Here is a 25748-nt window from a genome sequence, read left to right on the forward strand (position 1 = left end):
GGTTATCTATCACCTATAAGGTTTGAAATGCATGATAGTTAACAACTTATTTTCGCTAATGGAAGTATGAGCATGCTGGAATAATCGACTTTTACTCTAATAAACATATGTTGTTTTAAACTTCTCATAAAGGAGGAAAGAACAGTTTTTCAAAAGATAAGACTTCATCATTGATAGAAGTATTCGTATTTTGATCTTTAGGATGGTTATAAGCATGTATTATGAATTGTTTGTATTACTTGTCTTGTGTAAAGCATAAGTGATTTTCACTCCAAAGGCGTCCGTACATGTGGCTTTATGCTTTAAGTAGGAATTTGAGCATGATTAGTAATATAGAGTTGGGTGATCTTGCTAGTTAGTTTTAATATTACAATGAATGATTTATGATGTGAGGATACTCGTGAGACCAGAACGGCGGAACCGAGGTTGGGTGTGTGGCTTGGTTATCCGCGGAGAGGAGCCAATGCAAAGTGTGCCAATGGTGCGGCGGAACCATTGTGAGGATACTCGGGAGACCGGAACGGCGGAACCAAGGTTGGGTGTGTTAAAATAACGATTTTGAAAATGTTGATTTGGTTAATGAAAGGTGTAACCAGTGACACGATCTATGAAATGACGCGTAGGAGAAACTCAGAAATCATGGACACCAACAATAGTAAATAGTGAATGTGGATGTGTCATTTTTAACTGTTTGATATGCATGTACTAAGTAGAATTTGCCCTAAAGTTTGTAAGTTAAAAGTTAGTGGGTATGGGTTATTCTATTGAGCTTTTATAGGTCATGGTGTTACCTTTGGTGACCCTGACATATTATATTGGTGGCGACGTTGGTATAATGTGTCAGATCTTATAGATGAATAGGGTGAACTCTACACCTTGGAAGCTTTTGGAGCCGAGGGCCAGGATGGAGGAACAAGCGGAGCAGTAGATAGAAACCCTAGTTCCCCCTTGTTTTGTTGAATAAAAGTACTTTTGTTAAGATTATGATGTAATATCGAGCCAGTCTCTATTTAGTTTTTCAATGAAAATGTCTATTTCACGTTCCCAAAATCAGAGGCGTTACAATGATGACTTGCCAGATTGTTACCAGCTTCACCATAGTACTTCCCCCAAAGTCAAAAAACAATTGTGGACCATTAGGGGATAGCCCTCCACCATACCACAAATCATCACAATTGTGATTGAAACAAATGATACCAGGTCTCTCGTACCACTACCTAATGGAAAAACACAAAAACTAATCTGCTCTCACTTGACTGATACGTATATAGTACATTTGATAGAACAATGATAATTAGGATGACACCCTCAGCATAAATAAACACATAGTGAAATCATTGAAATGTATGAGCATTATGCGAAAGTTAGTACGGCTTGAAGACATGATATTTGAAGAAGATATCCAAAATAACATTTTCTTACTGATAGGATAGGCAATAACTTCCTGAGGTTATCACTAATGGTATATTGTCATGGTTGTTAAAGACACTAAATTCACACATCTAAAGTCCTCATACACTTGGGAGATGAGAATCATCATATGTAGCAATCACAAACAATTCCTCCACCGAGAGATAATCAGATAGACTAAGACCCAGTGCCTGGTGCCTAAAGTAGGCACAAAGCCAGTGAGCAAGGTCTTTTTGACCAAACCAAACCAAACCGAGCCTTATGTCCCAATTACTTGGGGTCCGCTGAGCGAGGTCTTTAAGACAATTGGAAATATTAAACCATGCAAAAGCTAACAAAAGTTACGCTAGTCTGCTTAGCAAATGACATCAAATCCTTGGGATATATTGACCTCCAATATCAACATTACTTGAATAAAAAGCATTTTTTTCCCACGATTCAAATCTAGCCACCTTAAAATCTAGAAAACAAAAAAGGGCAATGGTAGAAGCATTTTGCATAGTACTAGTAAAAAGGATCAACTAGCAAAAAGTAAAAGAAAAATAGAAAGGAGTTCAAGTCCTCGATTTCTGTATTATTACGGCCTTAGAGTAAGTTTCTATATATTGTAATAATAAGTATTGGTCTACTACTTTTTGCAGATGGACTGCACCTCCTTTGCTGCTTCTTCCAATGCAATTGCCAATTTAACCAAAAAGGTGTCACAAAGCAAAAATTTGAGCAAGTTATTCTTAATCCTCAAGATTCCATTTATTTTTTAAGGCAATACATCAACAAAAACAAGAGGATCCAAAGAGGGTCTTATATAGATCTTTCCTACCATATTAGCTTTCATCAAAAGAATCTGGTGAACACCAAAAAAAAGGTGAATAAAAGGTTTCACATTCCCTAATGTGCCTTACAGCACAGGATAAGACCGGTCTATCCCTTGCATATTCTCCGTCATCTACTATTGTGACTAGTTAAATTTACTAACACCAACACAAAGATAGAGGGGGAAGAATCTTAGTGAAATATTTCACTCCATCAAGAAACCAGACCTGGTAACTCTCTCTTATGAATATTGCATATATTTTGGCCCTTTCCAAGTCTTTCTAGATTATCCATACAAATTTCCCATTTTGGCCAATTTGAGGTTTTTGACCAGCATATATCATGTCACTTTGAGGGAGAGAGAGAGAGAGAGAGAGAGAGAGAGAGAGAGAGAAAGAGAGAGAGAGAGAGAGAACTTTCAGCTTGACGTTCAACCTTTTTCACCTGGGAAAACCACCAGGACTAGTCTGAAATTTTCTAGTATCTTGTCATCTTGTGGGGTTACAAACTTTTAGTTGCTGAAACAAACCTTTGAGTTAAGGTAAGACTTTTCTTTGATACTTAGTCATAGAAGCCTGGACCACCAGCTGGCAAAGATAGTAGTGTCTCCTATCAATACCGGTAAGGAGGGGCAGTTTCTAGATCACAGTGGAATTGGTGCATGTGTGAGTTATAATAGATAAGGGAACGCATAAGTAGGCCTACCTGTTTCCTCCCCACCACCCACCATCATACACACCCTCGCTTGTGTTGGTTGGACAGAATTAGTTGTGCAAACAAAAGTGTCCACAAAGCTTCCCATGTATCTCACTTCTGTCTCATGTCAACATCAAATCTTAGTCCCTAAAATTAGATAACTTCCAAACTAAGGCACTTTCTTATCTCTTTTCACAAATTCACTAGACGGAGGAAGAAAATAGTACATGAAAAAAAAAATGACCCTAAGCTAATACGCTTTTCATTCATATCATCCAGTCAGCACAGTTTATTATGGTCAAAACAAAATGAAATCAACACAATTGTGGAACTAATAATTAATTGGCTATAGTCACACCAAATGGTAACCTATTAAGGCCAAGGCAATAGGTATGAACATGAGGGTAGCCACTTTGCGCTTACAGTGACAAAAAGGTTAGGTTCTTTACCCTAGCCACTCCTTCCACATTGCCATTATAACTTGGGTAATTATCTATCATCATGAAGACATCATATGTTGCAACAATTAAAAAACAAAATGCATCGCCATTTGAAAAATAAATAAATAAAATAAAGAAAGGTTATCTAAATTAGAAATAGTAATTTTAGTGTCAGTTAGATTAGCATGATGTAACCATATATTTAAGATTGACTACAAAAAAACCAAGAATGAGCATTACCTGGATGATTGCTTCCTTAAGCTTTGAATGAAGTCGAGATCCAGAATCTTTAACACTTTTTGGAGGCCATATCTGCAACAACAAATCATGGCTGGAAAATGAAAATTGTCCTTCAAATAAATTTACAATTTACAACAAATCATGACTTTCATAAACAATGCAGAATCACAAACCCGAAAATCAAACCTTCAAAATGCTTAATCGTACATATATGTAGTCAAATATTCAAAATTTTCATTTTCGAAGTGGCTAGGGTTGTGCATGTCGAAAGCTTCTCACTCTCAAACTGGTCTGTGTTTCTATCTTCGTTTTCTTTTCATTAAACGTGAATGTGCTATTTGATGGAACGAGAGAGAAAGACTCTCAAACTGGTCTATGTTTCTATCTTCGTTTTCTTTTCATTAAATGTGAATCTGCTGTTTGATGGAACGAGAGAGAGAGAGAGAGAGAGAGAGAGAGAGAGAGAGGGAAAAAGAAGAAGAAGAAGAAGAAGAACAAACTTGGTGCTCACGAGTGAAACCCTAGAATACCCAAAATCGACCCATTAGCTAGCAACAGCAGCTCGCACAACTTGAAATCCCTAGAACCAGTCGCACAAAATTATTAACAGATCTGGCACCAATGATTTTCGTGTAACAATTGGAATAATCGATTGGGTTTTCTCTTACCTGAGTAAGTAGATGAGAAGGGAAAAGATTCAGTCTGGGGATGAAACGATTCACTCTGGGATGAAGCGATTCAGTCTGGGATTTGGGAGCTATCGTGGGATGAAGCGATTTAGTTTGGGATTTGGGAGCTATCGTGCAAAGGAAGTACACACTGGGAATTGGGAGGAAATTAGAAATATTTGGGCAAATATCAGAGCGAGAGCGCGAAAAGTTGGGTGCCTTTTTTTCCTGTGTTTTGGAACGCTATGGAAGGGGAAGAAAACGCTGGAGGGAGAGGAGTTTTAATGAAACGCTATTGAACTGAAAAGAAAAGGAATGGAAGCCCACTTATTATAGCGTGGGCGGGAAAACACTATAAAAAAATGCTATAATAGGCCTTGTTTGTTGTAGTCAGAAGAGATGGAGTCATGGATTGTGTCCTATGATTGGGCACAAGTCTTCGTGGTTTGGCAAACGTGGATGACGAGCATCCAGGTGAGGATGTGGGCACTCCGGTCAGGGGGTTTAAAATTGCAGCCGGACAGTTCTGCGGGTTTAGCCTCGAAAGATCTAGTCAAGCAAGGACATTTAGTCAAGCAGGGGTACTCCGGTGTGGGGCTGTTGGAAGCTAGAGTTGGAGTGACACAGATGCTTGCTAGAGACGCTAGACAGATGCAACGGTCACCCACTATGGGTGGAGGAAGTGATTGTTGGGATCCACCCATAGTGGTGGGGTTGTTTTTGAGTAACACCCTAAGTTGTGGGTGTTATGTGTATTTCTCCCTTGGAGCTAGTATACATACCTTGATCATTTGTAAACCCTAGGAGGGTGATAGTTTGGCACAATGTGAGGGAGAGGGTGACGAGAGTGTGGGGGGCTGGTTGTGGCTCTCTGGAGTGAAACCGGCTGTAGTTCTTGGAGAGTTTTTAGGTAGCTTAATATATATGTGATTTATATACATAGTGAAAATTTTCTCTCAATCTCTCGTGTGTGTGTGCGCTCATAGAGGTGTGGATCGGGGTTAGTCTCGACCCAACAACCTGAGGTTCTATCTCCTGATTGCTAGGAACATGTGTGAAAGGTTGCCACATCAGATAAGTAGAAAAAGAATTCACTACTACAATAAACCATAAAGATCACAGCTATTGGCCGTGATTGTAAGTTTTCTATCACACTCTTGCTACCGTGATGGATCTGGGTGTGATTGTAAGTCACTCTCTTTTATCACAGTTATAAACCGTGATTGAAAGAGAGAAACAATCACGGCCAAAAGGCGTGATCGTTTCTCTTTTATCACGGTTATAAGCCGTGATTGTTTCTTTTAGGCGAGATTATTTCTCTTTCTGGGTGTGATTATATGTCACTTTAGATCACGGTCTATAACCGTGATTGAAAGTTCAAAATGATCACATCACCATAAATTGAGATGGAAAACCATTGTGTGTGATCTATTCTTTGTATCTACTAGACCATCTTTTCTTGTCATTGCCAAGTTTTGAACCCATGCACCCTTAGTTGATTTTCTAAGCCCTTACCACTAAGCTAGCCAAGAACTTCTGTTACATTAGGAAAACAAAAATATTTATACTTACTTCCTAAAGTGAGAAAACTTTTTTTCCCCTTAAAATTTGCTGAATTTTTTGAAATGCAATTAACATGATATTAAAATATATAAAAATACATATATAAACATTATTTAAAAAATTTTAAAAATATGACAACAAATCTTTTGCTAATCAAAATTAGTTATTGGTCACCAAAAGATTTTCTTGGGGCGAAAATTTTAGTTTTAGCTAATAAATTTAGTAGACAATATTGTTTTTTGTTATAGTGTAAGCTTTGTATTTTTATGAAAATTATCACAACCTGCAGATTGTAACATTATAGACAAACTTTAGATTTTTATTTATTTATTATAAACTAACCATTTCACATAGATTTTGTGTTTATATTGAATTTCAATTTCAATGGTGGCTTCTCAATTGGATTTTAATCCTTTTCAAATAAAGCTAAGCCATAATAATATAATTGCTTTTTTACCTAATGTGTCAAACGTATACTTGGAAGACATCCGAAATAACTAAATTTCACTACTACAATAAATCATAACGATCACGGCTCGCCCACGTAAAGATCGGGCACTAGTGGAACAGTTCGCCCGTCATCGAAGAAACAACTGGGCACTGGTGGAACCCAGTTGTGGAATTTGCCTTCTCTCTCTATATCTTTTTGGGTGTGAAGATAAAGATGAAATGTAAAGATTTTTTGGGATGAGTGCAATTAGGGCTTATCTTCTTACCTTTTGTAAAAAAGAAAAAACGAACTTTTCAAAGTTCTTAAACGACATCGTTTTTCTCACATAACTTTTCAAAGTCTACCTAATTGCGTATCAGCCCGCCTACGTGAAAATTTAGATTGCGAGCCTAAATAGGTAGGCTTTTTATCTCACCGTAAGAGTGTGATCATTTATCTCACTTTTTTCCGAGCTAAATTTTTTTATCACGCTACAAGGGTGAGGTCATTTCTCGTTTATCTCGCCGCAAGAATGTGATCATTTATCTCATTCTTTTCCGTCCTAAAATCTTTTATCACGCTACATGGGTGAGGTCTTTTCTCTTTTTTATCACGCCACAAGAGTGAGATCTTTTCTCTTTTATCTCGCCACAAGAGCGAGATCTTTTATCTCATTTTTTTCTGCCCTAAAATCTTTTATCACGCCTCAAGGGTGAGGTTGTATTTCTTTTATCTCGCCACAAGAGCGAGATCTTTTATTTCGCGCTAAAACTCACTTTTTATCTCAGTTTTGGACTTAAACTGAGATAAAAAAATTTAAGCACTACTTTTTATCACGCTTTCATTGAAAACCGTGATCTTTGTGAATCTTCTTAGTGTGACGCATATCTATTATTGTAGTAGTGATTGGACCTTAATATACAATTGGATGACTCAGCACTTACAAGGCTAGTCTTTTAAGTGTATATGGGTTATTCAATGTATATTGGGCCCAAGTGATGTAGTGGACTCTTTGCTATTACACTCATACAAAATTGGGTCTTGAGCACGCTATGGTGGGTCGATGCATCAGACAAACTCCTAACAAGTGGTATCAAAGCTGATGGTTGACTATGCAGACTCAAACCGAATTAGTGGGCTGGCACGGAGACTCTCAATGGAGCGAGAAAAATCCAAGGTTGCTCTCGATGGAGCAAGGATGCAGGCAGATGGGAAAAAAAGCCTGTTGCATGGAGGCTCTCGATGGAGTAAAAGGGATGGCTCTTGATCGATGGAGGGGTGCGGTGAAGTCCAGGGTTAAATCGGTGTTGGAAAGTAAAAAGATCACAGATCAAGGGGGGGTCAAGTGGATCAAAATCGAGGGGAAGCTAGGTCCAATGCATGGTTCACACATGAGGGGTAGATTGTTAGGAGCATGTGCAAGGTTGAGTTCTACATCAGATAAATAAGAAAAGAATTGGACCTAAATATACAATTGGATGGCTTACCACTTACAAGGCTTAACCTTTTAAGTGGATACGAGTTATTCAATGTATATTGGTTCCATGCGATGTGTGAATTCCGTGGATACTCCCTAATAGATTGGGCTTAGACCCACACGGGAAAACCTTAGGCGGATTAGACTTCCAACAACGTTTCCATTACCACTTGTTCAAAAACTAATCCATCTAATGCAGAACCTTGCTAACCACACATACATCTGTGCACAGATTGTGCACAGATTTAGTTGTGGGGCCCACCAAGGGTCCCACACAAATGATCCGAACCGTTCATTAGATGTAAAATATTTTTTCAAAGGTCCCCATTAAAAATTAGCTCAATCTAATACCTATAGGTACTCGATCCAATCATCTAAATTTTCATTCAGATTTTCAGGTAATGAAAAGTTAGATGATTAGATTAAGCACCTATAGGTATTGGATTGAGCTGATTTTTTACAGCAACCTTTGAAAACATGTTTTACATTTAATGAACGGCTCGGATTGTTTGTGTGGAACCCCTAGTGGGCCCCAGAGCAAAATCTGTGCATAAATTGTCTGTGTGGACAGATTTATCGTCTAATTCATCCTTTGTTTTTGTAGAAAGTTGTTTTTTTTTTTTCTGCTTGTTTTTGTAGAAAAATATTTTTTTGAATCGAATTTTGTAGAAAAATAGAAACCAAAGATTTTCACCTAAACATCATTCCAAGAATTCGAGGAAAGTTCTTAACAACTATACGCCTAGCTAGGTTCATCTTCCAGGAAGTTTCATCTGGAGGCCTTCAAAGAGGAGGCAAACTAGGTACGTAAGATGAGAATTCAGTAGCACGCAGAAAAAAGAGCTTTGAAGCTATACAGATCGTTTGAAACACTTTCCGGCCGGCTTCCAGGAAGTTTCTGAGGCAGTACACTGGAAGGCTGAGGTTGTAGACAAAACTGCTGCTTTCAGTAATGTTGGTGTGCAAAACAAGTCAAAAAATTGACATTCAATTTGGGACGAAGTGAGTATTATCTTTTTAATTTTGTTACACTAAATTGAAGTACCCATTGAATATTTTAATTTGGTGTTAAAAATTTTCAAAAATATATATATTTTGGGGATTCGAAAATGCACGAATTCTCATAAAAAAAAACTTTTAAAGGGGGACGAAGGAGGTATATATATGGTCATAATGCAGCTTCCTTGCACTGTCTTCATTGATACATCCAAATACTATATATATATATATATATATATATATATATATATATATATATATAATAAATACAGTATTTGGATGTATCAATGAAGACAGTTATGACCATACAGTGCAAGGGAGTTGCACTATATGACTCCGTAGTCTGCAAAGTGTATGGACGAACCCAAATGAAAAATCATGTTACGTGGTGACCCAACATCATTCTTCATCACAAATTTTTGTGGAGCTCAAAACTAAATGTATGGATGAACCCACAAAAATGTATGATAGAGCTGGGTGTTAGAATATGGTCACTTAGTGACCCAAGATATGCTATTAGAGCATCGTCACTTAGTGCCCCAATACACTGAATGATTACTCAAACCAATGATCCCAAAAGTAGAATATGTACAGTATTTTCTTGACGCTTAATTTGTTTCTTTTCGTAACCAACTAAAGGGGTGGGTGGTTTCGCTTAATAATTTTGGTGAATAATTTTTTAGTTTTTATTCAAATTTTTTCTAAATTGAAAATTAATGTTATCTCATGCAGGATTGTCCAATCGTGATTCATGAATCGAGAATCGAAAAATGGTCTGTTCTGGAATCATGAATCGTGCTTCGATTAGGTTATGATTTGTATGATGCATGGAACATATGTTCTTCAATAATTAGGGTAAAAAAAAAAAAGACTATAAATGAAAGTTTTAGACCTAAATTAATAAAGACTTTTTCTAAATGATAATTTCATAATAATGTGACATAATAAGTAAGCTGTTTCTATTGCAAGTTTCAAGAAATGAGGATTCGTGAATTTTACTCATTGTTCTTTTGGTGAAAAAGGGTTAAAAAGTCCCAAACAAATCCTTAAAAAATCCATAGGGTGGTTGTATTCTATTTTTAATTTTCCTGTCATTTTCAATTCAATCTCATACTCCTTCCGTCCCTTTTTAAATGTCCTGCTTCGTAATTCCAACTTATTAAAAAGACATCATCATTATACCTTTCACATCAACTTTTTCCTCCACTTTCCCTACTTACCCATCATCATTACACTTTTACTCACTTACTTTTTAAAATGGAATCTACTTTTAGGGATAAAATAGACAATTCACCAACTTTTACCCACTAACTTTACAAAATGGACACTTATTAAGGGACAGCCCAAAATGGAATACCGGACTATAAATAAGGGACGGAGGGAGTAGTAAATCTTCCTTTTTTCATTACCTATGATATTACATAAGTTGAGAAACATAGACAAAAAGATGGCGTATAACAATAGAAAAAACCTTTAAAAAAATAGTTTGAACTCTTTCCCAACAACAAAAAAGTAAAGAAAGAGAAGAAAAAAATTGAATCCAAGAAATTTTAAGTGATTTGATTCACCATTTTACCTATGATTAGCTATTGGAGTATTATCGATTCAGGCAACCTAAAAAGCGATCAACTCTAGGTTTAGGCATTGCTGCCAGCTTGTTTGGATGTAAACTAGAAAAAAAAAATATTACTTACTCTAAAAACACTCATTACTCATTCTTTCAATCGTTACTCTCATTTCTCTCTCTACTCATTATCCCAATGTCTAATTATTACTCTCATTTCTCTTTATCTCTCTCCACTTATTACTCCTATCAATTATTACCCTAATTTCTCTCTCCACTCATTACCTCAAAAATCAAATTTAAAAATTTTCAAAAAAGCTTCCGAACAATAGTGTAATTTTGTTCGCCCTCCTTAAAAGAGGGTTAACATTACTTTTTCTCTTATTGATTGAAACGATGTAGGTCTCACCCCTACAATACACTTTTTGGTAAGTCTCACATCAATTTGTTGTGAGATCCACATTATTTCAACAAATATAAAGGAGGGTCATATTCACCCTCTTAAGTGGACGATGAACAAAATTAAATTCTCCGATAAAGGCACAAACCACTTAAACCAACTCATGTACGTGGCTTGGATTGGATTTCGCAAGCTTTACCAGACAACGTATCACACCCCTTTACCTGGAAAAGAGGAAAAGGAAAAACTCTCGGCTACCAAATAAGCAGAACAGCAATTTCACTTTACCATTTAAGTTCACAAGAATGGGTTCAGTGAAAACACAAACATAAAACAAAAATACTTTTATATGTATTATATATGTTGTGTGTGTATATATATACTTCCTATGAGGGATGGACCTCCCATTTTCGGGCTATGGAAGACAGTTTGGATTAAGCAGTTTTTGGTCATATTTTTTGCCGATTTCTTGCGAGTACTCTTAAAAACATGTTTTAAATAAGTTGAATGGTTTGAATTATCAAAATATGACCCGAAAATGAAAGGTCCGCAACGTAGAAAAAATGAGGGATCCCTCATAAAATGCGCTCTCTCTCGTACTAATGTTGACAGCAACATAAAATGAGTGCACACTCATCAATATTTCCCATCTTTTCATCCACTTGCATGCTTGTGAAAGTAGGTTATAAATGTGGAAGGACATAAAGAATACCGATCACATATCACGTTCAGAGATATAGTTGAGCTCTTGGTAAGAAAAATAATATATTATATCATCGCTCCTTCTGCTTATAATATCACCTCATCTGCACGGCCATGGAGGAGGTGAACCAGAGAGCAAAGGCAATAGTGGCATCAGCAGCATGGGTGGTATGTTGGGGGCTTTTCACAGTGTGTGATGTAGGCAGTGCAGAGAGACTCCTGAGAGCAACCGAGCCAGGATGTTTGGTCGAGAAAGAAATGGGACTCGGTTTTGCGGTCAGAATGCTGCATTTCTTCTGGCAGAGTGGAAAATCTTCTTATGAACATGTTTGGCCAGTGAGTCTTCAACTCCCTCATACTTGACTACTGCTAGGGAAACATTAGAGTGCTGGATTTTCATCCATAAGACGCTAGAAAGAGAATCTTCAACTGAGTTCCTATATTTCATATCATCCAAGTTCATCCAAGTTCCTTCAAATGCACAACAATCTTACTACAACAAATTATCTTTGTGTCTGTTATTGTCAACAATCTTCACACCCACATATAAACACAGGCGCGGGCACACGCACACACAGTTCTGATATCATTTGTTGACAAACAAATTCTTTGGTTGACTAGGAGATGGAGTTCAGTTGGAGACTGGCTGTCGGATCAGTAATTGGATTCTTTGGTGCGGCATTAGGGAGCGTTGGAGGGGTTGGAGGTGGAGGAATTTTTGTACCAATGCTTACTTTGATCATCGGTTTCGATCCAAAGTCTTCTACAGCCATTTCTAAATGTGTGTAACTTTGACTAGAAATTTGAAACAGCTATATATCTATAATATATATAAGAACAGAACAGTGCAACTTGAACGTACATTACTCCTTTAATTTGTTTTTCAACATCCTTATAAGTTAGATATAACTTAACAAATATGCATGAGATATCTACCGAATCGTTCATCCATTCCTGTAGGTAACATCCACATTTTCTGGGAATTAAAGGATGAGCATACACGAGCGCATCATGAACGAGAACATAAACATACATCTTGCATGACCTCCAATAAGTAGACAATGAACTCTTGATATTTCTAGCAAGAAAGATATGGCTCATTGTCGTCCCATCAATTCCAAAAATAACAACTCCTTTAACGGCTCATATTCCTTTCAAAAAGGATTGTGGGAGGCTAAAGAGAGAATTTGAACATCATTTTCCATTCAAAAATACTTTATAGGTAGGAAATTTTCTATGATAATTATATTTGCTAACCATTTTCCAACCTGCAACATACAATTCACATATTTCTTTCCCAGGAGGCATCTGAAATTAAAAATATGTCATTTAACATAAATATATATACACTTGTGCGGAAACATTACAAGCTTATTCACAATTTTGTGATTACAGAAATAACAGTGAACATGATTGGACCACAGGTATGATAATGGGTGCAGCAGGGTCAACAGTGTACTACAATCTAAGACTAAGACACCCAACATTAGACATGCCCCTAATCGACTATGACCTCGCATTACTCTTCCAGCCCATGCTCATGCTTGGTATCAGCATTGGCGTTGCCTTCAATGTAATATTTGCCGACTGGATGGTCACTGTTCTTCTCATCCTCCTTTTTCTAGGTAAGTTTTCTCATTGGATTAGTATTATATATGCTCCCATGCAGCCTTTTGTTAGGTACAACCTTTGAAAATTTAAGAACCTGTCAATCTGTTTACATGACGTGTCCACTAACTAATATACCAGCCCATATAAAAGAAAGATCACCGTGTTAATTATTTTGCAGCTCTAAATGTGTCATTCTTCTCCTTCAACTTTGATCAATGCGTAAAACCAAAAGAGTTGATGTTAAGAATGGCTAAAACAAACTTTACAGTGAATAACTTTAGAAACACTCGAAAGAGTGATGAGGTAGAATAGAACAGCATAAAGTGAAAGTGCTGATGTTAGAGTATGGTAAAACAGATTTTACCCCGCATATAAGTTTAGCAATGCTCGAAAGAGGTATGAGGTAGGATAGGACTTGAGGGGATACTTGAGAGTATTAATCATCTTCCATATCTTGGGTCATTTTGCTTCAACAAAAGAAGCTAAATAACTTGCCAAATTGCGAAAAAGACAATAAAAGGAGCAGCAAAAAATTAAGATGCTAACAAATTGAAATCTGATCATGGTAGGTACATCAACTAAAGCGTTACTCAAAGGAATAGATACATGGAAGAAAGAGACTATGATGAAGACGGTAAGATTTGGAAAGTTGAGTTGCTTGTTAATTTGTGAGCTCTAATGGATTTTTTTCCTTTACTTCGTCCTATATCAATTTCTCACTGATGTTGAGTACTATGAGACTGAACTTCATTTTCAGGAAGCGGCCAAGGTGTTGGAATCGGAATCCAAACAAGGTGATGAGTCTCTCTGAATCAGAAAAAAACCTCATAATTTATTGAACCTTGCTCAGATATTAATGAGTGAAATGGACGGCCATGAACTAATAAGGGATAAGATAACTTCCAAAGATTCCTCAAATCTTGACGCTGTTTCTGTTTAAGGACATGCTCACGTAAATAATCTGACCTCAACGTAGTCTGGCTTTCCAACTGGCCTTAAAAGACCAATGAGGAGATTCTTTAAGGCTTATTGACATTTATATATGGACCCCAAAGTATGATTATTCGCATGCTATTTTGGTCCCCCAACATACTAATTATAACAATTTCGTCCCCAATGTTTCAATTTTACATTTAAAAGGTTCTTGTGGCTGATGCCGTCGCCTCTCTCCGTTAAATTAGTTGGATAAATTGTAAATATCTTCTTCTTCTTCTTTTGTGTAAATCAGCTTAATAAATTGTCAATATGGTTTATATTTGCATAATGGTTAAGCCCTCTACCCAATTTTTGTATGGTGTATTCAAATCTTTTTCATATTTGTTTGTTTTTGCGTAAGTTTTTCTTAAATTATTGATTTGTCTAAACGGGACAAATCCAAAAAGTAAAAAATTATTCTCCAATATATTTTTTTAATAGATCACAAAAGTAATCCAAAACAATTTGTCTATTATCACTCTCCACCGATAAGCAACTTACCTCCACAGTCGCCGACCGCCGCCACCACTTCAACCCACCATAGCTGCCATTCAACTCACCACCTCAAAGATCCGTAACTCTCCACGTTTGCCATCCTCATCTATTAGTCTATCTTTAAGTGTGTCACCACCTCAGGAATGCGTTTTTTTTTGGAGATATAGAAAAATAGTGATTTGTTATGCAAGTCTTCGTATTACCCACTAGGGCTTACTTGTGCCTAAAGGCACGGATCAAAGAATTCGTTATTTAATAGGATTTTGAGTGTCCTTAGCTAGGTGTGAGCAAACTAATCATACCTAAAGGCACATACAACCATAATTTTATCACCACAAACTCTTTATTACACACTCGGGGGTTGCCCCAGTAGTTCGGGTGGATGCCCAGGCTTTGGGAGTACTCCTCATGGTTTGGATTTGATTCCACACCGAATGATTACCCTAAAGTAAGTGGGGGGCCATGATTGGGGTGGCCGCGCTTGCTCCCTCAGAGATTTGAGTTGCACAGTCGGGTTTATTTAGTGACCTGACTATAGGTATGTTCCTCCGTTCCCAAAAAAAAAGAAAAAAAACTCTTATGTAGTGGCTCCGGAACTAGGCTCAGTTAGCTCACCGAGCCGTATTGCACCGAGCGAGCACGAGCGTGCTCACTTGACATTCGGTATGAGGATCTGAAGACCACAGTGCCACCCTCAGAATGTCGCTTGGTAAGGGGAGTCTGGTCGGGGCTCTGTCGCTGCCTAGGGGCACGGAGTATACTCGAGCCCGATGTCTCGAGGCTGCCTGAAGGAATACGATTACACCAAGAGGGCCCCATGCGGTTACGCTAGGAGGGTAATCATTGGGATCTGACCTGGCCATGTGCTCCGTAACCGCCTTATCCCATTCGTTACATATGACGTCACCCAAGGCGGTTACCAGAGCGTACCCTCCACGCACTAGCTTGGAGGCCAAGCAAAGCAAGGTCTATAAATATAAACGGACTAACCTAGAGAGGTATGCCATTCTACCCTAGCCCTAGACCTATACACTTCTCCCTACATCTAACCTGATCGTTAGAGGGTCACTGGGCTTCCACAACCCTAGTGACTTGTTGCAGGTTTGGCGGCGAGAGCACGGAGCAGCGTAGGAAGGAACCTGAATCGACCCACGGTCAAGATCCCGATAAACCGAACCCCTACAATTGGCAACTCTGCTGGGGATCTGATCGCCTTCTCAGGGTTCCATTTCTTTTCCTTACCAAGCTCCATTCAAAATTCCTGAACCAAGATGGTGGAGGTTCCAGATCCACCTCTTAGCGAAATAACCCTCGAACTCGTACCCCTCAGAGATCCCCACTTGGGCTCCGGTGGAGCCAACGTCCGATGCAAACACCATGTTTCCATCGGAGTCGGAACCGGCACCTCAACGCCAAACGCAGGGCCGTCCTCTGAACTCCATACCAACATCCGTCACTTAGAGCGAAAGATCGACAACCTCACAACAGTCATAGAGCGGGACCGACACGTTAGGGACGAGGTAGCGGAGATCAAACATGTAACGCCCCAAGTAGACCACTGACCCAATACCTTGATTTTGATCCATAAGCCACACCACATGGCCCAAAAGCTTAAGCCCAAGGTACTAGTAGTAGCCCTCAAGATTTGTTATATGCCCAAGATCATCCATGTAGACTTCCGATGTGGGACGAGATATTACAATAACGCCCCAAGTAGACCACTGGCCCAATACCTTGATTTTGATCCATAAGCCACACCACACGGCCCAAAAGCTTAAGCCCAAGGTACTAGTAGTAGCCCACATGGTTTGTTATATGCCCAAGATCATCCATGTACACGACTGTCACGCCCTCGATTTTCAACATGATTAATAATGACTTCTAATAAACAAACTCTCTCAAATACATGCTACTATACCCCAAAAGATACTTCATTCCCAAAATAAGCAAATTAAGTTCAAAGGTTACATCCTCGACTTGACGGCCCAAAGTAACATAATACTTATACTAAAGCAAGGAGTTAAGAGTTTACAGTCATCCATAGTCAAAACAAAAATGATAATTAAAATTACAATTAAATCTCGAAAGGGGTTTTACAAAAAGATGCTAAAGTAATTTCCCATGTTAGTTTTCAAAAGAATGATCAACCATGCACTCCATGCACGTCATGTCAATGTCCCTGCGGTGTACCTGGAAATAATAATAAGGTTGAGCAAACACGCGCCCAGTAGAGAATTCTATACTCATGCTATATTTCAATGAGATGATCATGCACCAATAGGAAGATATATGGATAAGAGATCAAGAATTCAACGAATCAACGAGCATACGAAACGACAAACTAAAAATGAAACAATCAACTAGTTCTCTGTCACATTCAAGGTGTCCCATGTTTCATAGTTAATAAGTCTTTTGTTCCAAGTGCACATTCCGGGTATTTGGGACCCCGTTCATCCCTTACCGGTCATCGCACCAATAGGTGGACCCGTTCATTCACTACCGGTCATCGCACCAATAGGTGGACCCGTTCATTCCGGGTATTTAGGACCCCGTTCATCCCCTGCCAGTCACCACGCCAATTGACTGCCCTGTTCAAGTTTCCCTTAAGCCATTTCATTACTCATGTCATCGATTCTTATTACATCACCAAGTCACAAAGTTCACAACTTGCATTCGGTGTTCGTGTGCTCCATTTCAATCATATTCCTCACATAGTGTCTTAAGTTCTCAGTTCAGCATTCGGCAATCGTATACATCAATCTATAGTCATACTTCCCGTTAAATGTAAATCAACGTCATTGAACTCATAAAGATACATACCATCACTTATGGAAACGAAACACGACATTAGAATGTGAGAACAAGAGTTTTTACAAAGATCTGTAGTGCTACGGGTAGGATCAAAAACAGACTACGGGTAGCTGAACAAATGTTCAGTTTCTGATCAGTGGCCACGGGTAGGACCAAAAACGGACTACGGGTAGCGCCTGGAAATTTTAGCGCGATACACAGTTTTCAAGGACTAACAATACACTTCAAAACAATGATCAGACCTGAGATTTAGGCACAAATTCAACTCATCAACGCATAGAACTAGTAAGAAATCCCTACCTCGAGTCAAAGATTGAAACCCACTTGGCTTGAGCAAGCCCTAGCTCTACAAAGGTTGAAACCGAGCAAGATACGCCTCCTTTGCGCTTGAATGAACGAAACCCGATGTTTAGAACACTTGAGGATGTCAATTTTGTGGAGGGTTTGGGTGGATATGGAGTGGTGGAGTGAGAGAGTAAGAGAGAGAGAGAGAGCCGAATATAGAGAGAGAGAAAAAGAAAAAGAAAACGTTGGGGAGAAAGGGAGGGGTGTGTGTGTGTTATACATGCACTCCCCTATATATACTACTACATAGGCAAATTACACAAGTACCCCTTCCACTAATAATGTCACCACATTAACCCCCCACATCAAATAAGCACCACACCTTTCACATTAAATCCGTAACTTAACATTTACTAAACATAGGAATTATTGTTATAAAAAAAAAATTACGGGTCTCTACAACGACCATGTGGGCCTTTGGAATTTGGTTGGATTTGGTTACTGGTTTGATTAGTATCGGTGATTATTGTGTTCAACCCCTCACGAGGGTGTGAGGTTATAAAGTTGGGGAGATTGTAATATCCCGTCCCAATAACCAAATCACCGATACTAATCAAACCAATAACCAAATCCAACCAAACTCCAAGGCCCACATGGTCGTGTATATGGATGGCTCTGATACCACCTGTAACGCCCTAAGTAGACCACTGGCCCAATACCCTGATTTTGATCCACAAGCCACACCACATGGCCCAAAAGCTTAAGCACAAGGTACTAGTAGTTGCCCACAAGGTTTGTTGTATGCCTAAGATCATCCATGTAGACTTTTGATGTGAGATAGGGTATTACAAAGCACCTCCTCCAAATCTTTCCATCTCACTCCGTCGAAAGTCGTGACGGGCGAAGGAGCCACCACAACCCTCCCCGCAGCCATGGTGGAGGCCCCTTGGTAGAACACAGATCTCGGCCCTTAGCAAAAGATCGCCTTGACCCTTCGGAGGAGGTAGGCCGCACTGGAAAGAATGGACGTCGCAAGGAGCGCTCCCGTTCCCCTAACCCAAATCCTAAAAGACACCTTGGGAAGTGATCTGCCTTTGAGAGGCTCGGAGTCGGAAGCATCTCCGCCTCCTCCACCCATTCCGTCAAAAATAGCAAGGGGCACATCGAGCCCACCCCTAGTTTCATGAAAATTGCAAGGGAGGATAATAGCCTCATGGAGATCCAAACCAAGGGGTACTGCGAATGCCTAAAAATGGACATGGAAAAAGCCCGATCATCAAGCACCCCTAAAATGGTCGTGACAGATGACCGGTCACCGAGTGCCTTGAGCACCACCCTCGAGATAGCTATAAATCTGATAAATGAAAGGACCGGCACGAACACTCCCCTCAAAAGTCGAGAAGCATTCCACCAAAGCGAAAGGATTATGAAAGATTGGACCATCACACTCCAAAGAAGCGTTCCATGACCGAGCGTCCAGACAGTCTCGACCGTTCAATCCGACCTCATCGCAACACCCGTCTAAAGAGACTCAAGACCTCTCCATGTGCGAAAGTGATCGATTCAGTGACCCTCTCGAAAGGATTCACCCAACCCAAGTTTGCCAAGTACGACAGTAAGTCAGAAGCTTACACTCACTTGGTATACTACAAGCACGTTATGTCTCTATTCCTCCGGAACGAGCCCTCAGATGATACTTTCCTATGCAAAGTGTTTCCCGCAAGCCTTGGGAACCTAGTCCTTACATGGTTCAACCAACTTCCTTCCCGGTCCATTTCCTCATTCGATTCCCTTTGCGACACCTTCATGGCTCAGTTCGTCACCAGCAATAAGCATGAAAAGGAAATCAACTCTCTCTGTGCCGTGCGCAAACAGACCGATGAGACGCGCTGCTAGTACGTCGGTCTGTACTGGGAGCTCTTTAACGAAATTGAAGGATGCGAAGAAGTTATTTCGGCCCGAGGGTTTAAACTCGGTCTCACCATGCAGGATGAGCAGGTGTACGATAACCTGACTCGGAACAAACCAGGATCCATGAAAAAGCTCATGACCCGTATCGAAGGGTGGTGCTAGCTAATTGAGTCCAAGGCTGAGCGGGGAATCGGGAAGCTAGTGAGTCTGAAGGTCCCTATCATCTCAGTAGCTGTCTCAGCCGCTGCGCATGTCTTGACCCCTAAAAGTAGGTCAACAACATAAAGCAATCACCGAAGCAGGGACCGAAGTTGAGCGATTTCAACGCCGAAAAAACCATCTTCACCATCCCCATCTATCGGATCAGTGACCAAGTTAAGGACCAGCCTTTCTTCTCCTTCCCAAACCAGAAGCTTGGCATTGAGAACGGGAAGATCAAGAACCTAATTGTCTGATGCAGCTACCACAACAAGCAAGGCCACTTCACCACCGATTGCAAGCCCTTCAAGGCTTACTTGGAGCAGCTTATCGCGGGTGGCCGCCTCGGTAATCTCATCGACCATGAAAAAACTAGTGCTCGGGCACAGCGAGTCGAGGCCAAGACTAAAGAAGAAGTTTAAACGATTCACGTCATCCACGGTCCCTTGGATGCCAAGGCCGCACTTATCATTCGTGCCAAGTTTAACGATGCTTCTCCATCCAAACAAGTCATGTTAGTAGGTCCCGAGCCGAAGTGCGCTCAAACCGACGACGGCTCCAAATGGACTATTTCGTTCACCGAGAAAGATCTAGACCGTGTCCATCTCCTGCACAATGATGCCCTCGTGGTCACGCTACGCATCGGAGCCTTTAACGTTCGGCACGTCCTCGGTGAGCAGGGCAGTTCAGCAGAAGTTATGTATTATTCTCTATTCAAAGATCTGAAGCTCCCGGAGTCCGACCTTTGCCCTTCCGAGGTCCCTCGGATTGGTTTTAATGGGGCTCTATTATGGCCCCTTGGCATGATTACCCTTCTCGTTCGCGCCGAGTCAATGATGCACAATATGGAGTTTGTCGTGGTGGATGTACCTAGCCCTTACAATGCCATCGTCGGGTGCACCTAGCTTCACAAGATGAAGGCTATCGCCTCTACTTATCACCAGGTGGTCTCGTTCATTGGCACTTACGGTCGTCAGGAAGACACTTACGGAGACTAGACCACTACCAAGAGGTGCTATGTCAATGCTGTCGGAAACAATAAACAGACGTCGCGGGTCAACCTCATCGAGGTCCCCGACGCCCCAGTTCTTGAAGACGTCGGCAGAAGGGACGACGAAAAGGCAATCGAAGACCTCATCACCGTCCCCATCAACGAGGACGGCTTTCGATTCTTCCTTGTCGAATCCTCCCTTAGCGATGTCAAACGGGACCAGATGGTTGATTTCCTAAAGCACAACATCGAGGTATTTACCTGGACCCCATACGAGATGCCCGAGAATGACCCCTCGTTCATCTGCCACGAGCTCAATAACGACAAAAGCAGACATTTGGTTGTGCAAAGGGCAAGACGATCCTCTCTGGTCCATTCTGAGTCTGTTATCGAAGAGGTCAGCCTCCTCCTCAATGTTCGGGCCATCCGAGAGGTTCAATACCCCATGTGGTTGGCCAACACCGTGGTTGTTAAGAAAAAGAATGGCAAGTGGCATGTGTGTGTCGACTATTCCAATCTCAATGATGCTTGCCCGATGGACTTCTTCCCCCTACTGCGGATCGATCAGTTTGTTGACACCACTAGCGGTCATGCCCAACTCAATTTTATGGACGCTTACCGAACCTTTCATCAAATAGCGATGAGCGAAGGCGATGTTGAAAATACAGCCTTCATCAACCCACATAGTATTTTCGGATATCTCGTCATGCCTTTTAGGCTCAAAAACATCGGGGCTACATTTCAGCGTATGATAATTAAAATGTTCGAATGATTGTTGGGAGAGACCATGATGGCCTACATTGATGACATGGTGGTGAAAAGCAAGCTGGCCAGTGATCACCTAGCCCATCTCACTGAGGCTTTCGAGATCCTCAAGACGCATAAGCTTCGTCTTAACACGAAAAAATGTGCCTTTGGAGTCAATTCAAGAGAATTCCTTGGTTATCTCGTCTCCCGACGCGGCATTGAGGCAGACCCCGCACAACTCCTTACAATCGGGAAACTCTCTGCCCCGCACAACAAAGGGATGTCCAGTGTCTCACCGGCATGGCCGCTGCTCTTAACTGGTTCATTAGTCGGTCCTCTAATAAGTGCCAACCATTCTTCAGTCTTTTGAAAGGTAGCCGGCGTAGTTTCAACTAGACCGAGGAGTGTGACCGCACATTGCAACAAAAAGGCTTACCTCTCTGAGCCTCCGCTCCTCATCACGCCTCGGGACCAAGAAGACTTATTCTTGTTCCTAGTTGTCTGGCCCCATGCCATAAACTCGATGCTCGTCTGCCAGGAGGGTCGAGACCACCAGCCCATCTACTATTCAAGCAAGACGATGACCTTGGCTGAGACGCATTATTTCCCTTTTAAAAGCTCATTCTTGCCCTAGTCTTGGCCTCCCGGAAGCTCGCTCCATACTTTCAGGCTCACTGAAAGCGAATCTCTCCAACCGAATCTCCCAGTGGGCCGTGGAACTCGCGAACTTCAAAATTCACTACCAGCCTCGAACAGCTATCAAGGCTCAGGCCCTTGCTGATTTCATCACAGAGATTACACCGAGCGATTCCCTCGTCCCGGGCCTGACCCCCAATCCTGAAGCAATGCTTCAAGCTAACCCCAGCACCGCCAGGAAGTTATTCCACGGTGATGTCTGGAAAATGTACGTCGACGGAGCCTCAGATAGCCAACGCGCTAGGGCTGGGATCGTACTCATTTCTCCCACCAGCATCCTATATGAAAGTTCCCTCTTCATCAGCTTCCCAGCCTCAAACAACGAGGCCAAATACAAAGCCCAAATCTCAGGACTCAAACAGTCGAGGCACTTGGCATTGATGAACTCATCGTCTATAGTGATTCCCAATTGGTTGTCAATCAGCTCACCGAATAGTACAAAGCTTGGGACGAGCGCATGCGTACATACCTCAGCTCGACTATCAAACTCACTAAAAGCTTCAAGGCCATCCGAATCGAACACATTTCTAGAGAATAAAATACGCACGCCGACGCCTTCACTGGACTTGCCTCAACATGCTCAGCCTCGAGACCCCGCTCTATTTTGTTCGATACTATCGACAAACCCATCTTCGAGCTCGATGTCTTTGTCCACGAAGTCCTCAATATCGAGCTTGGACCAAGCTGGGTGGACGAGATCGTCAGCTACCTACGGGATGATATCCTCCCCTCTGACAAAAAAGGAAGCTCACCGACTCCGAAACAAGGCTGCTCTTTACTGGTTGAACCCCAATGGCTAGCTCTACCGACGGTCCTTCACTAGCCCGTACTTGTTGGTGGCACACCCGCACCAGGTGCCTGGAATCATTGAGGAGCTTCACACTAGCGACAATGGTTGTCATTTCGGTGGTCATTCCCTTGCACACCGAGCCATCACCCAGGGTTATTGGTGGCCCATGATGAAGCACGACTCTAAGGAGTATGTTAAACGGTGCTTGCAGTGTCAGATGTTTTCTCCCACCATCCATCAGCCCGCCCAAGACCTCAGTCCTCTCACCGGTCCATGGCCATTCTCGTAGTGGCGCATGGACATCGTGGGCAAACTCTCAGTTGCTCCCGGAGGATTCAAATTTCTCCTAACCGCCACTAACTACTTCTCCAAATGGGTCGAGGCCGAGCCCATGGTGACCATCGAGGAAGCCGATGTCATTCATTTCGTTTGGAGGAACATCATCTCTCGCTTCAGCGTACCCTTCGCTATCATCACTGACAATGGGAAACAGTTCTCCAGGCAAAAATACCAGGCCCTCCTCGACAAGTATGGCATCAAATGGGACACATCCACTCCGGCGTACCCCCAGGGCAACGGACAAGCCGAGGCCACCAACAAGGCTATCTCAGTCGAATTCAAGCGCTCACTCGAATCTCAATGGGGCAAGTGGGCCAAAGAATTACCAAGGGTACTCTGGGGCTACCAAACTACCCCTCGACGCTCTACCGGATGCACACCTTTCTCCTTGGCATTTGGGAAGGAGGCCGTCATTCTCCTCCAGGTCGAGCTTCCCACGATCCATATTGAAAACTTTGACAAGGCGGTTAATAGCGACACAATCGCCCCGGACCTAGACTTGGCAGAAGAAAAGCGCGAAAACGCGCGGATTAAGCTTGCTTCATATCAACAAGAGGTTACTAGAGGCTACAATCGAAGCGTCCACCTCCGATTGTTCAAGCCCGATGACCTTGTCTGGAAAAAAGTGATCGAGAAGTCCAAGAAACGGAAGCTTATGCCCAATTGGGAGGGTCCATTCCCCGTCCTCAAAACACTTAGGCTCGGGAAATTACAAGCTCAAAAAAGTGGACGGCAGTCCTATTGTGAAGTCCTGGAACGCTAATAACCTCAAGAAGTTTTATGGTTAACAGTTGCCTCGGTCCAGAGCCCGTTGGGACCCCCTATGTTCCCTTGCTTTCTTAGTTTCTTTATTTTTGAGAAAATTCTCATTGTAATGGCAGTATTTGGACAAGTATCAATGAGAAGCTATCTCTTCTTTCTTTTTCTAGCACTTGTCCTTATTTTTTACTATCCATCACTCAGTTTACTCTCACATAAACCATTTTATCATGACTTTCGGGAGTTGGCCCTTCAAAAGGTAAAACCCTTCCGGCGCATTTCCCACCAAGTCATCCCGACCAACATGGTCTTTTGGGCTTTCGACAAATTGTCCTATGGATACTCGATCTTTTTCCTGAGTGCCTTACAACAATCCATCATAAAGCCACTCACTGCTTGGATACGCTGTGTCCCGGACCCCTGGTCGATGCAAGCCCTATGCGGGACCTTAGCACATATCCTCTAGCAGACCTGACCTGGCGTGTGACGTTACTCGTCAATCACCGTACTTCAGGCAGCCCCGTTGGATAACCAAGGCAACCTAACTCGAAGCAGGGGCCCGAGAAATTTAAAAAAAATTCATCTAAATACTTCGTCTTAGCTCGCTCGGTTCCAAAAGGCCCGCCCGAAGCCGGGGCACCGAAAAATCATTATTTCAAAAACCTCTTATTCTAATTCGGTTCTGACCTTGCCAGCATACATGGCAAGCCCGCCTGACACAGGGGGCATTGAGAATTCAATTTTTCAAAAATTTGATCTACTGATTATGCTTCGATTAATGCTTCAGTTAGTGCTTGCTCCCATGCCTCCCAATCTCACCTGAAGCAGGGAGCATAGGCATACTCTAGCAACAACCACAAGCATATACAAGCAATTCGGAACAACATACATATAACGCCCCGAATTTTGGGTACGTTAAAGAAGACATTTTATTACGAAAACAAAAGTGAGTCTGGCTCATTATTACATCATAACTCTCATGAGAGTACTCTTATCCAACAAGGGAGGAAATAGGGCTCCTAACTATTGCTCCGCTTGCTCCTCCATTCTGGCAAGCTCCTCGGCACCGAAGGCCTCCAAGGTGTACATCTTACCCTGTTCATCTATGAGGTCTGACACATTATACCGGCGTCGCCACCCATATAATATGTCACGGTCACCAAAAGGTAACACCGTGAGCTACAACGCTCAATAGGAAAATCCTTACCCACCTATCTTAACTTACAAACAATAGGTTATAATAAAACATCGATTTCCACATGATACGTGTATACACAGCTACAAAAGACAATATCAATAACACATCCGCAATCGCTATATAACTATCGTTGGTGTCCAAGATTCTCCGAGCTTCTCCTACGCAACTCATCGTAGACCGTGTCTCCATTTTCATATACAAATCACTATTTCCTAAAATCATTTGTTCAACACACCCAACCTCGGTTCCGCCGCGCCGGGTTCCCGAGTATCCTCACAATGGTTCCGCCGCACCGGGTTCCCATTGGCACACAATTGCATTGGCTCAATACCGCGGATAACCAAGCCACACACCCAACCTCGGTTCTGCCTTTCCGAGTTCCCGAGTATCCTCACAATGGTTCCGCCGCGCCGGGTTCCCATTGGCACACAATTGCATTGGCTCCGTACCGCGGATAACCAAGCCACAATTCAAAACCCTTGGTTCCGCCGCTCCGGGTTCCCGAGTATCCCACAATGATTCCGCCGCTCCGAGTTCTCA

General features: G+C 41.6%; 1 protein-coding gene and 1 long non-coding RNA gene across 4 annotated transcripts in view; one reads left to right on the forward strand and one right to left on the reverse strand.

Moving 5' to 3' along the window:
* Positions 1-1897: 1897 nt before the first annotated feature.
* On the reverse strand, positions 1898-4653 carry LOC131303380 (uncharacterized). Its single transcript, XR_009192003.1, has 3 exons — positions 4268-4653; positions 4100-4179; positions 1898-3671 (listed from the first exon to the last, which is right to left on the reverse strand). It is a non-coding gene; the product is annotated as an uncharacterized LOC131303380 (long non-coding RNA).
* Positions 4654-11298: 6645 nt separating this feature from the next.
* The window catches only part of LOC131303378 (sulfite exporter TauE/SafE family protein 3-like), a 31669-nt gene continuing 17219 nt past the window's right edge, over positions 11299-25748 (forward strand). The window contains exons 1-5 of one of the 3 annotated variants that reach the window (XM_058330226.1): positions 11299-11738; positions 12024-12183; positions 12827-13027; positions 13583-13647; positions 13771-13807. In XM_058330226.1, coding sequence (XP_058186209.1) covers positions 11517-11738; positions 12024-12183; positions 12827-13027; positions 13583-13647; positions 13771-13807 — 685 coding nt within the window. In that variant the 5' untranslated portion in view covers positions 11299-11516. The remainder of the gene's footprint in view (positions 11739-12023; positions 12184-12826; positions 13028-13582; positions 13648-13770; positions 13808-25748) is intronic. The other 2 variants (XM_058330227.1, XM_058330225.1) reach the window with 2 other exon arrangements.

Source organism: Rhododendron vialii, chromosome 10a (genome assembly GCF_030253575.1).
Source record: "Rhododendron vialii isolate Sample 1 chromosome 10a, ASM3025357v1".
Taxonomy (NCBI): Eukaryota; Viridiplantae; Streptophyta; class Magnoliopsida; order Ericales; family Ericaceae; genus Rhododendron; species Rhododendron vialii.